Source organism: Rhipicephalus sanguineus, chromosome 3 (assembly GCF_013339695.2).
Source record: "Rhipicephalus sanguineus isolate Rsan-2018 chromosome 3, BIME_Rsan_1.4, whole genome shotgun sequence".
Lineage (NCBI taxonomy): Eukaryota > Metazoa > Arthropoda > Arachnida > Ixodida > Ixodidae > Rhipicephalus > Rhipicephalus sanguineus.
In genome coordinates this window covers 161,952,709-161,965,019 of record NC_051178.1, presented here as the reverse complement: position 1 = coordinate 161,965,019, position 12,311 = coordinate 161,952,709, and the positions used below count along the sequence as shown (strand labels likewise).

The window sequence follows — 12,311 nt, the reverse complement described above, 5'->3', positions numbered from 1 at the left end:
ATAGTAGTGCGGGTTACGTGAGCTGCTTGTCTAAATGAAGCTTACGGTGCCTTGTAAGTAAATGTACGTGTTCATAAACAGTGAGCCCGCATATTTGGTCATAAAAAGCGCATAAGTAAATACAAATAGTCTACAAATTCTTGTGCAAGCTTGCACTCTTTTGCAATCGTTCGAAATAAAACGATTTTGACGCTTCAAAGAATATCTTACACAAATGCATCTGGATAAAAAAATTATCAGGTGTTTTGCCGGGCTAACCGGGCATTGAGAGTGAGGTACGCATAATAGATTTGCCATTGTTGAGACCAATATTTGAAAATTTGTGCAAGGAAGGATGGAAGGAAGGAACAAACGAACGAACGAACTAACGAACGAAAGCAGGGGAAAGAGGTAAGGCAGGCATGTTAACCAGTTTAGAATAATAGTATACTACCCTGCGCAGGGAAAGGGGGGGGGGGGACATTGAAATAAGAGTAAAGAAAGCACACACACACAACGTCACAGTGTGACAGCCATGTGCCGTATACGGCATCACCAGTATACAGCTGCTTGTGCAAGTCTATTGTCAAAAAGATGGTTGATCCCTCCGTCATAGGAATCGGAGTAACACGAAAGTAAACGTGCCCTTACAGAAGTAACTGAATGTTTACTGTACATTGATATAAGAGAGTTTCCACAATGTATATTGATGTCTGGCGGCTATGGCACCGTTGAACGTGGATGCACCCACTTTGATGATTGGTGGTACATCTCCATCCCGACGACTAACGTCCATGTTAAATGATTAAACAAACCCTTGTGGTAGCTGTAGCAGTTAACGGTGAAAGCGTAATCAGAGAACGAGATGTGACAGCCAGAAGAGCGTCGCATATTGGACACAGAATTTAATCGCCATCCCGCGGCATGTTAAAATGTGATTGAACACCACGGCCAGACTAGAGGGAAACGCAAAGGGCGTCGTGCCGCCCCGGTAGTCTGGCCGCGATTTTTCTCGGGGCGAGCGCGTGAGCGGGGAGCGCGGTGTTACAGCCAGGTGAGGCAGCCGCGCGTCGCAGGGCTATTTTTTGTTTCGATTAGCGCGATGCTATGAGCGAGGCCGACGATTTTACGACGCTTGATTAAGGTCGCCATCTCGCTGTGTGTTAAGGCATTGACAAAATGGAACTTCTATTGAAAACGCGCCCAATGGGACGGACGTGTAACGCGTTCAAGGTGCTAATCGCGGAGGCCACAGTAATGACGAATTACTTTAAAGTAATTCATCATTACTTGCCCTCTGGGAGCGGAAAAGTAAATACTTTACCGCTCCCAGAGGGCAACAGCATCCCGCCGACCGCGAGACTGCTAGATATAAAAGGCGCCTTTGTAAAGACTTTGGAGTCTGTGGCCGTGGCGCAGTGGATATCGGGCCCGGCATTTGTTGTTGCGGACCGAGCGGTCGTGGGTTCGATGCCCGTTGATGGGACTTTTTTTTCTTTGCCTTCTGATCGTGTAAATTTTTTTCAACGTCATTTCCGTGACGGAAATACGTCAGTGAAGTTTTGGTGGACCCCGGCATAAAACACTTTCATGTTAAAAAATTTTACCAATGCCTTCGTTGCTTTACTTCTCGATTAATTTTCAGGCTGGCATTCGAGGATAGTTGCTCGCGACATCTGTTTTTGGTCAAAGCGAGCGAGAGCGATTGCGAGTGATCGTCTATGCACAACGTAGCAAGGACAGTCACAGAAGATGTGCTGCAAAGTTTGTTCGATACCAGAGACGTCGCAAAGAGCGTCGACGGACGAAAAGAAAATGACTTTGTGAAAGCCACTTTAAGCCATAACCGGTAGGGAAGAGTTGACCGGTAGGGAAGAGTCCAGTTGACATTTAAAAACGTCACAACGCGTTCAGGTAGTATTGACCATAGTTTTGGTTTCTTGCTCTTCTCAGGGTGGAGTGCGTAACGTCCTGTGCGATCATTCGAAGCTTGGCAGCAGCATCAGACCTTTAAAAGGTTATAGCCTCTTCCTTGTCGCCTTGAAAAGCTGACCGAATCACAAGGTTCATTCGAGCATTATACTTCAGTCAAACTTACGGTCCCCAAGAGAAAGAAAATATACAGTCATACCTTATTCACAAGTTCAATGCACTCCAGCCAGCAGGTATAAATTAACGTTTCTAAGGGGGCTCTTGAATCTATTCGGTATGGTACATACACAACGAAGATCAATGAGAGTTAAGCCCTTCTCCTAGGAATTTCGTACCTACTATTGTTAAAATGCCACGTGCTTCCACTGAAAATGATTCAACGAAACGTACAACCTCCCCTCCCCCCCTCCTCGCCCCCACCTCTTTTTGTTCCTTTTTTTTTCTTTTTTTCGCCTTCCTTATGACTCACCCAGTTCGTCACGGTGGCCTCTCGCTCCCCCACCCCCACTCTGGCAGTTGCCCTTCCCTTCTCCCTTGTGGTGGAGAGTGCACGAAGCATATACACACGATAGCTAAGGAAATCAGTTCCAGCCTTGAAAAAGACAAGTCCACTTGTCGAAACGTCGGCTCGAGCACCAACCCCCTGTTTACGGATTTTTTTCATGTATGGAACAAGTCACAGCTGCTCATTAGGACTGCTAACGAATAATTAATGGTGAAAGGTGGACTCCCCTTTCACGTTCCGTAATTGAAGCCTCTGGCTGGGTTCGAATGCTCACTATGATTGCAGCGTTTTGAATGTGGCTGCCGGTATATGCGTTGGCGTTGGTTGAAATCGCAGTGGTGGCTATTGGACAGGAAAATTTGTTCTGCGTTTTAAATTTATTTGGTTACATTTAGTAGCAACAAGTGAGTCGTGGGTATGCCTTTCATCCATTCAGTATCTCACAGGCTAAATAAATTGGTAAGCCGTAACTGATGAATATGCGTTCCGTCCCGTCTGTCGTCTCTACCTTTTCCGTTTTTTTTTTTTTGCGCTAATCAGTTATGTCTGCAGTTAATACGCGCCAACTAGCCCAACTCCCGTCTCTAAATTGGTAAGCAGTTACTAAGTTAACGCAGTTTTTTTTTTACGGCTGCCAATAAGCTCGGAAAAATATGAGCCACCTTGCAGAGGAAGAACGAGCAGGTAACAGGCAAAAAGCGGAGTACCGAAACCCACGACTAAATTTAGATTGTGGTGCTTGGGTAATATATAACGTTCGTTTTAGGTGCGGCCTCTTTTGCGTGAGATGGATGGGCCGCTGAGTTAATCAGAGATCATTGGAACATAAGTGGTCATCAAATAGAGGTTCATCGTTTAACATTTCTTTACAGTGTGGAGGATGCAAGTTCGATCGATGCGCAATCTTAGGTACAGTAATGAGGAAACGCGTCTCATGGTTGAGGCCTGGCATATCGATTGTACTGGAATCGAGCGCGTGCGTCAGCCTTCGATTACTTACATAAAGAAAAAAAAGTCTAAACAGTTATCTCTCGGGTAGGCACCCACGTGTTTCTGATTGACAGGTGGCGCTACGATACCTGCGCATGCGCAGATAAGCTTTTGTGTGTACCGCCTTTTACGCCACTGCGCGCCCTTTCAGCTGACATTCGGCGTTAGCGTTGTCTCGTTCTCTTCCTACATGCCCGAGTTAGCGCGCGTTGCCTTCCTTTAATATTGTTATTAAAGTTATCACAACATTTTTTTTGGTAACTACGTTCGACAACCTCATTGCTTAAGGAGGAAACGGGCGCATCGCTAGAGTCTGGGTCTTCTGTCGTGGTATAGACTCGCTAAGCGATAACCAGGAAGACTTTCTGAGGCCGCCGTGCGTGGTAATAAAATCAATTAGACACAGGGGATCTTGCGGCGCTATTACAACGACGGGAGATTGGGTGGCCGTTTTATACCGGCATCGCTGGTGCAGCTTGGTTGCACTATTTCGATCGACTCCCAAATAAGCACGAAGATAGGCCTGGGACCGAGGGTACCGATGAGGCCGCTGATCCAGGCATTACTCGAACGGCTTTTGTTATTTATGTGCCGCCGATATCAGATTACGACGTACGTTGTTACGACGTTAGAGGAGGTCGCTTTACTCTGTGTGGTCGACCGCTCTATGTGTAACCGAGATAGTTTATATAGGCTCCAGTGAGGCTAACTGGTGTATTCAAGTATGCTGCAGCATGTGTTCGTGTATGGGATGCCTCCGACGAACATTTGAGAATGACGCAACATGGCCAAGGGATTTGCCACTTCATGTACGATAATAAGGTAATGTAGGTATTAAACTTCAGCTTGGACTGTTGAAATATATCAGATTTATCTGTTAAGAGGTCCGTGTGCAGATAAATTTATTGTGCCACAAACGATTAAACTGCTATAATATGGCAGTGCAACGTGTCTAATATAAACTAAGAAAAAAATGGAGGTAAGAGTGTACTGGGAAACTCCCAGTAAGTTACTTAACATGCATGTTTTAATTATTGAATGCGACAGTGGAGATTCATTTATGAGAGACGTTTTATCAACCTAATACAACGTAGCAATAACCAAAACAACTAGGCCTAATGACCCAGATATACCATGAGATACATCATTGACTTTTTAAAAAAAAGATAACACACTAGATCATAACATGATAAAGAACTGGTGGCTGCACTCAGCTGATGATGGAACTAAATGCTTTTTTGCGGGAACTCGTATTATAACACAGAGCGAAAAAAAGAGAGTAATTCTAGGTGTTTTTCTATAGTGATAAAGGTTGCTCATTTTCAGGATGTGTTAATATCTGTACCTTGGCGTTATCATCTGCGATTACAATTTATTTTTACTTCAGGTTCCTCCGTATATTACAAAGTCCTTTCATAGAATTTTTCTTTCGAAAGAAAGCTTTACAGACGCAAGCACCACACGAACCATGGTGTAGCTCACAAAACCTTTTTAATTTAGGCGAAAATATGCGTCATAGTTGGTATTGTCAAAAATGACTTTCATTATTACAACGACAAGGATAAATTAGATTAGCAAAGGCTCTCTGTCGATAAGTCATTCCTGTATTTTTATAGGACAATAAATGGGCTAAACTATTCTTTTGTGCGATTTACTTTTGTTCCATAGAACTGGCTCCCACTAAAAGATCGGAATTTTACATCACCCAGGCGATAAAGACCTCTGTGGGGAGCAAAAAAAAATGTTTTTGCAAGGAAATAGTCCACGACGGTGTACACAAATAGGTTTTTAAGAAAAAGCCACAGTTTTGGCGTATATTTATTTGCCAAGTGAGGACTGAGTTGGTCCTATTCAGAATACGCCAAATAACCAGTATGATAGCTCTTTGAAGTGACTCGAAACTGAGAAGCTTTTTTCGCAACGTTTCTTATTTTCTTCAACAGAAATATGATTAAATTAACATAAAAAAAGTTATTGCGTGAGAACTAAGGAGATTTGAGCTACTGTGAGTAGTGGTTTGTTAATGAGCATGGTTGCTTAGCATGAGCCAGTTGGTCCGCCGAGGCTCACAGAGCCAGGCACCAGCCGGAAGAACGGACAACAGCGCATTTATTAAGTTGTGTCGAAACACTGAGTGCGGCAGTTGCACATCAACTGCCGCCATAGGCTCACGGCCTGGAGCGCCATCATGGTATGGTGCACGTCCCACATCGTGCATCCTGCTACTGCTCGATAACGGGGCTGTCCGAAGCCACGGCATAACGGACCTCCGTAGAGACAGCATCACACAGCGTCCTACCACACTGCCGCACATCGTGGTCATTTATCGCCGAGCGCAGTTCCCGTTCACGAAAAAGAGCTGCGCGGCTCAGGAAACAAGCGCGCGCTTACCGGACGACGTCTTATGGGTGGAGCTGCCCGAGAAAAAATTGAACGCCGGTGAACGGCCGCCTCCGGTGGCCCTTCGGTGAGGCCGAGAGTGATAATCGAAGCCGGACTCTCGGCTCGTCACGCAGCTGCCATCGCGAGGGCTCAACAGTAAGCGCTTGTGCTGCGGCGCCCCACATCGGGCGTTTTCTCGCAACCCGTGCAGGAAATTGGCTGGAATGACATAAGGTTTCGAAAGGTCGCCTTTGCCAGTTAGCGCTGAGGGAAGAGAGACACACTTTTCCAGCTGGTATCTCGTTTGCTTGCACTCATGTGCGGTACTTTTGTACGGGCCAGTGACGTCACTCATTGACAACGCAGTTATTGTGGCAACTAAATAACTGATACGACAGACTGGCTTTAAGGATAATGCGTTGCTGCTGAACAATGGTGGATGAGAACAAAAAGGTAAGCCAGCACGGAACACATTAAACACGGTCTGTCTCGTTTCGTTCACTTCTATGTTTTCCCATTGAGCTCACTAGAGTTCCCCAGTGAAGTTGACACTTGAAGGCTTTCCTCCCGAGCTGTATTAGCTGTATTCATGGATTATTGTATGCCCATTAACATCTGAACTCCATTCATAGACACAGCGAAGGTTGTCGTAAACTGTTTAAGGTGGGCAATGATATTTACTGCCGAAGTCAATAACACGCATCTTCTTTCTTTTTTTTTTTTTCACGCGTACACGTGTTCCAGAATGCGGATATCTTGACTTCCCTGGTCGTATTTCATGAGCCTAATCGTTCTATACATAGCGCGATCGATCCTATAGCTGAAGGGAAGAAATGCAACCGTAAGGTCATTCATCAAACATGTTTCGCGCAGCTCGATTTCCTGGCTGCGTGCATAGTTAGTGCAGGAAAAAATAGAAATCGCTGCCTCATGACGGGCCTTCCTGCTTCTTTCTTCACTGTTACATGCGCACGCTTCTTTTCCTCGGCTTAACTGACGTAAGAAACCGTAAGAGAGGAGTGGCCGCAGCGTAGGAATGGCCGGTACAAATTTGTAATCGCAACTAAGCGGGTGCGTAACCGCCCATGTGTTACATCGAAGCCAGTCGACGCCCGGCCGATGCCTATACGACCATTGGTCATTCAGGGCACGACTACCAACTCGCTGATTGCAATAAGAACATGGCATCAACGAATTAGTCGGTGGCAGCCGACAGACACACACCCCGGAGCCATATGTGGTTCAACCCACCACGTGCTGAGCGCTCGCTTTTTCGTGCCCTATTTTGTTCTTTTTATTCTGACAAGCGCCCTCGTTCGCGGCATGCTCGGTGAGTAACTGATGTATACGCTGTACGGCGTGATTTGTGCGGCCTCGTAAAATCGGTGTGTGCGTGTGTAGTTACGTGCCTGGCCAAAGAACGCCGCACTGCTTCCACATCGGTGGCGCCGGTCGCGATAATTACGTCGTTGCAGGTCGGGTGATTAATTAAGTCGCACGCGGCGTCTCAGGGCTGGGAAAAAGGGAGCGTACAGAGCAGCGGCACTCGCCGTCAGCCGGCCCTACCGTCCGGACGACCGGCCTGGAGCAGTCAGTCTACCACACGCAAAAGCTTTCTTGATTCTTTCATTTTTCTCTTTCTCTGTCATGATTACTTTCTTATGGGCCTCTCGGTTCCGGAGACGCCTATCGAACGTAAAGGCCTCGCTCCCTTATCGTATATAGCTGGCCCCCATGTGTGAGCAGTTCGTGTGGAAATGCTCGCTGGCCGGCTCGATCGTTGTTACGTCGAAAAGCATAAGAACGCTACACGCTTATACAGTTATACGTAACGGCGTGGCCGCGCCGCTCGGAAGGCTCGACCACCGAGAAACAAGACCCCACCCCGCGTAGCTCACACCACTGTAGGCGTCCCTCTCTCCCAATTCACATTTTTTTGCCACTCGGAAGCCGCGGCGGCACGTCTGCGCGGAAAGGAAATACGTTTGACGTTTCCTTGATGAAAGTCGAGATATGTCGTTGGAATCGAGTCAGTGGCCGTTTGCGGTCTGCGCGCCTTCTTATACGAGCGCCCATCATTAGGATGCGCTTCACTTTTTTTACCTGCGTGGGATGTTAACGGTGCTGCCCACTTCTGGCACGTGCGAGGAAGCGACTATTGCACTCTGGTCCGTTAGGAAACTGGGAAGCATTGCCGCACGGAATTTGGCAATGCAGTTTAAAGGCTGAGAACACTCGTAGACGCAGAGGACGGCTGCATCCATGTACTTGGGGTTGAAGACCGTCAAAAGAAGCAACCGCTATTCTCAGTACGTATTCTAAATGTGAATGGCGTAGTTGGATGCTCCCGCTGTTGATTTCCGGTCAAGTTACTTCGCTTCAGCAATCTTTGCGAGCAAGTAATGGCACACAGTGGAGACGTGATTGGAAAACGTAAAAGAACAGACAACATACTTTATTTGTAAAGCAGTTTTTTATAATACAAACAACGTAACAGAACACCGCAAAAGAAATTTCGTGGCGGGAAGACAGACAGGACAGAGGAGCCGGAAGGAAGAGTTGTGTCGTCAGGACGTGGAGGACAGGGGATAGAGACGAACATTGCGGCGACGTTGGGACAGGAGGGTGGAAAAGAAGAAGGGGGGCGTGGTCAGCAGGGATCCCCGAGGAGTAGAGAAATACTACTAGACGAAGAAGGGAAAAAGCCACACAAGACGGACAGGAAAGGACAGCCGAGGCGGCGACGACGGAAGGACAGGTCGTTGTGCGTGGCCAATCTTGCAGCAGCAGCCCGGGAAGAACGGAAATAGAAGAAATCCTAGGAGGCGCAGATGTGGAAAAGAGGTGGTGGACAGACAGACAATCTGCTTCTTGCGGGGGAACGCGGCGATGAACGCACATCACACCGGTGTTGTTGTCGGAGGCGGCGGGGCGGAGAGACGAACGAAGAAGGCACATAAATAATAGTTATAGTCCTAACAAGATGACACATGATTTAGTGGTAGCCGTAGCCGTGGCCGTAGCCGTGGCCGTAGCCGCCGTGGCCGTAGCCTCCGAAGTATCCACCGTAGCCGACGGCAACGGGAGCAGCGACGGCCTTAGCGACAACGGGGGCAGCGACGGCGACGGGGGCGTGGTAGGCGGGAGCGGCGGCGACGGCGACGGGGGCAGCCTTCACGGCGTGGGGGGTCTGGTAGACGGCGCCAGCGGGGTGGGAGGCGGCGGTTCCGGGCTCGTTGGTCTTGACGGAAGCGCGGAAGCCATGTCCGTCAGCAACGTAGTGCACGCTACGGTGGCGGCCGTAGTTGTCGGTGAAGCTGTAGGATCCTACGCGGTTGTTGTGGGCATCAGCGACCTCGTGGCGGCTCTGGTGGTTGCCGTGTCCGTCGTTCACCTCATAACCGAACTTGTAGGGCTGGGCAGCCTGCATGGTGGGGGACGAAGAGAGGACACATTTCAGCTAGGCAGTTCTACGCATCCTGACATTTTTTGTTTCAATCCCTGTAATACCTATCTTTTACAAGAGTGTGATGAGCTGTTCACGCACCCTTGTGGCTGTTTAACGTAAACCTTGTCTGCAGCTACAGTTCTCTTTGTTATTCGCAGAAGGATAGCTTAGGTCCCCGTGATACTGTTAGGTAATTAGGCACCGTCTCATGTTCCCTTTATTTCTTTTACCGTGTTTCTACAGCGATCATGCATTGCTACTGCAGGAACTTCAGCTTTTCCTTAATGCATTTTTCCTGTTAACTTCAAGACTGAAAACAGTCTTGTACATCCTTATTCCTCTGAATTTCCGACTACGTCGATCCTGTATTAGCATTTTCCGCCGTTACAAAGCTGTCTGAAGCATTTTTGTATCCCACCTACTGCTAACTGATACATATCTGCATGCTTCTGCGAGCTACTATGGTTTCTGTTAGTTGAGGTTGTCACTTACATAGACGTCCTGGACAACGGTCTTGGCCACAACGGGAGCAGCGACAGCCTTGACGACGGGGGCGGCAGCAGCAACAGCGACGTGTCCGTATCCACCGTGTCCGTATCCACCGTAGCCGTATCCACCATAGCCGCCGTAGCCGCCGTAGCCACCGTGGCCGTAGCCGCCAACGGCGACAGCGGGGCCGACAAAGCCGGCGTAGGCGGCCGAAGCCAGAGCCAGGACGAGGAGCTGTGGGAGCAGAGGGGTGGGAGGAATTATGGGAGTTTTGCCAGCTTAGAACCCTTGTAATTACTCTATGGTACTAAGCCACGCCGTCTCGTCTCGAAATCTGTGGAAGCGGGAGCTTGACCCCTCGATACAGAAGGTAATGCTTTTACCGGGCCTATGTTTCGTTATTGTGCTTACCGAGGATTACATAATCTAATGGGGATAAACGGGGGGCAGCTTTAGATCTAGAGTTGGTATTTTGCGCTCTTTCAGGGAATGTAGGAAAGGCTATAATAACTGATTAGTAGCCACCAGTGCGTCAAATTTGACCAGTATGCGGTGAGGGGGCTAGTAGCCCACATTGTCCCGCAGGGGGGTTGACCCTAGGGGTGATTCGGCCGGAACAATGCCTGGCAGCGCACACTGGACGAGCCACTACCAGGCACCCTTCATGCCAAGGGCTGAGATCAGCTGACGAGTACGGTACGGTCCGTGGAGCGCGATTATCCATCCAGTAGTAGTAGTAGTAGTAGTGGTGGTGGTGATGGTGGCCGTTGTGGCGCCGGCGTTATCCTGCGGCTACCGCTGGGGTAGAGCCGACCGAGGCACAGAGACGCATGTGCTTGCGGGTTCCCTACCTGAGCGAACATGGCTGTTTCCGAACTGCTGACCACTTCGAGTGTGCTTCTGGTCTGGCGTCCGGCAGATTTTATACCAGGCGCGGGGCCTGACCTAGATCACCGGAAGGTCTGTCCTATCGTCGCTGGCCGCCGGAAGAGTTAGGGGCCGGCCTCGCCCAAAGACACCCTTGGAGAGTGAACGCGTGCTCGACGCCGCCGCCGTTGGGGCGAGGGGGGGTGGCCGCTCGGACAGCGCCCGCCACTGGCCAGAAAAGAAAGAAAGAAAGCAAAATCGGCCGTCCAATCTATCTGGAAGCAAAATGGAACAATTGGCGGGTCCTGCCCCTTTCGCTAATCTCTCCCTCGCTTCGCGCCGGACTTTCGTGGCGTGGTCGCTGCACGGGTGTGCATAACTGTGGAGCGGGTGAGCGAGCGCGGTTGTCCTTTTCAAGGACGCGCCTTCCTCGCGCAAGCAGCGGCGTGCTGGCCCGCGCGGACCACTCGGCGCCTCCAACCCCAGTCCTCCCCCTCGCCTTCCGACAAGGCTGTCTCTTGTTTTTGCTCCCGGCGCCCACTAACGGGCCCTAGAATCGCCCCGGGCGCGGTTTTGCGCATTCTTTATTTCACGCGTTTCTTTATTTTTCGGCTCTATAACCCGGCAAACCCCCCTCCTCCCTGTGTGCCCACGGCTGTGTCGACGGCTCACTCGCGCTGTTGCTAGAGCATGCTCCCTCCGGAGTTACCCCTGGCCACCATACTACCCGCGCGCGTTCTTATCAGTTATCAGCCTCTGTCCAGCTATGCGGCTCCAAGGGTGGTGCCCAGTGCGAGACCATGAAGTCCGCGGGCCTGCCTGCTGCGAACAGGCCGAACGCGTTTTGCGGTGCGTTGGGCTACGCGGTTCGTTCGGCGCGGAGAACGCGTGTGATTTGCAGTTTAGTAACGCCGCGAGGCAGTCGCGTGTGGGGGGTAGCGGTGGTCGATTAAAGTGGCACCGTGTAATAGCAATTTGTATGGGTGGCGTCGGGTGTTTCGGGATGTTTGTGCGCTCAGTGGTGAAGTGCATCTCCCCGGAGGAATTCACGTTTCTACGCAACAGACTGGCCCTAAGAATTGTTAAAAATGGATTGTGAGGTATTCATGGGGTTCTTGCTGTTTTGCCCTGTGATGTATTGACACCATGGGCTCACTAGTCATGTGCTTATGGCGCAAGGTTATGGTGTACCCTTGATACTCCTGTCAAGCATAAGGTACTCATATACATCAAAATACTGCAAGAATACGGGAAGCTGGACGATGGCTTAGGCGGTAATGGTATGGTAAGGCAGCTTTAATGGTGGGCCTCAGGGGCCTAAGATATTCTTATTTTCCCGCTCAAATTATTTCCCATTCGTCCTTAGAAGGCAAGGAATTTAACATGTAATATACTTCTCCCCCTCAATACACGGACTCTCCAAGACGTTATTAAATGCTAGACTTTATGCAGTCCTCAGCGTGAACGACATAGCAACTTCCGGACGAGATGACTGGCACTACGTATTGTGTACTTAAAGGGCGCTATCGCAGTGGATTACGTCACCGATATTGAAATTTCTCGTAATCGTCATTCTGTTTGCATTTAAGAATAACCTTGACATGCCTGCAAACATTACGGCTGCAATATAAAGGACATTCCTGAACAGAAACTGCTAAGCTGTTCTTCTGAGATGCTCGAATCGTGCTTTTTTTGATCATCTTTTGTTTCCGGCATTAT

General features: G+C 49.3%; 1 protein-coding gene across 1 annotated transcript; it reads right to left on the bottom strand.

The window, feature by feature from the left end:
* Nucleotides 1–8,212: 8,212 nt before the first annotated feature.
* Nucleotides 8,213–10,733, bottom strand: LOC119387601 (cuticle protein 64). Its single transcript, XM_037655039.2, has 3 exons — nt 10,577–10,733; nt 9,729–9,959; nt 8,213–9,212 (listed from the first exon to the last, which is right to left on the bottom strand). The coding sequence occupies exons 1-3, from the start codon at nt 10,586–10,588 to the stop codon at nt 8,784–8,786; spliced, it is 672 nt and encodes a 223-aa protein (XP_037510967.1). The 5' UTR covers nt 10,589–10,733; the 3' UTR covers nt 8,213–8,783.
* Between the last annotated feature and the right edge of the window lie 1,578 nt (nt 10,734–12,311).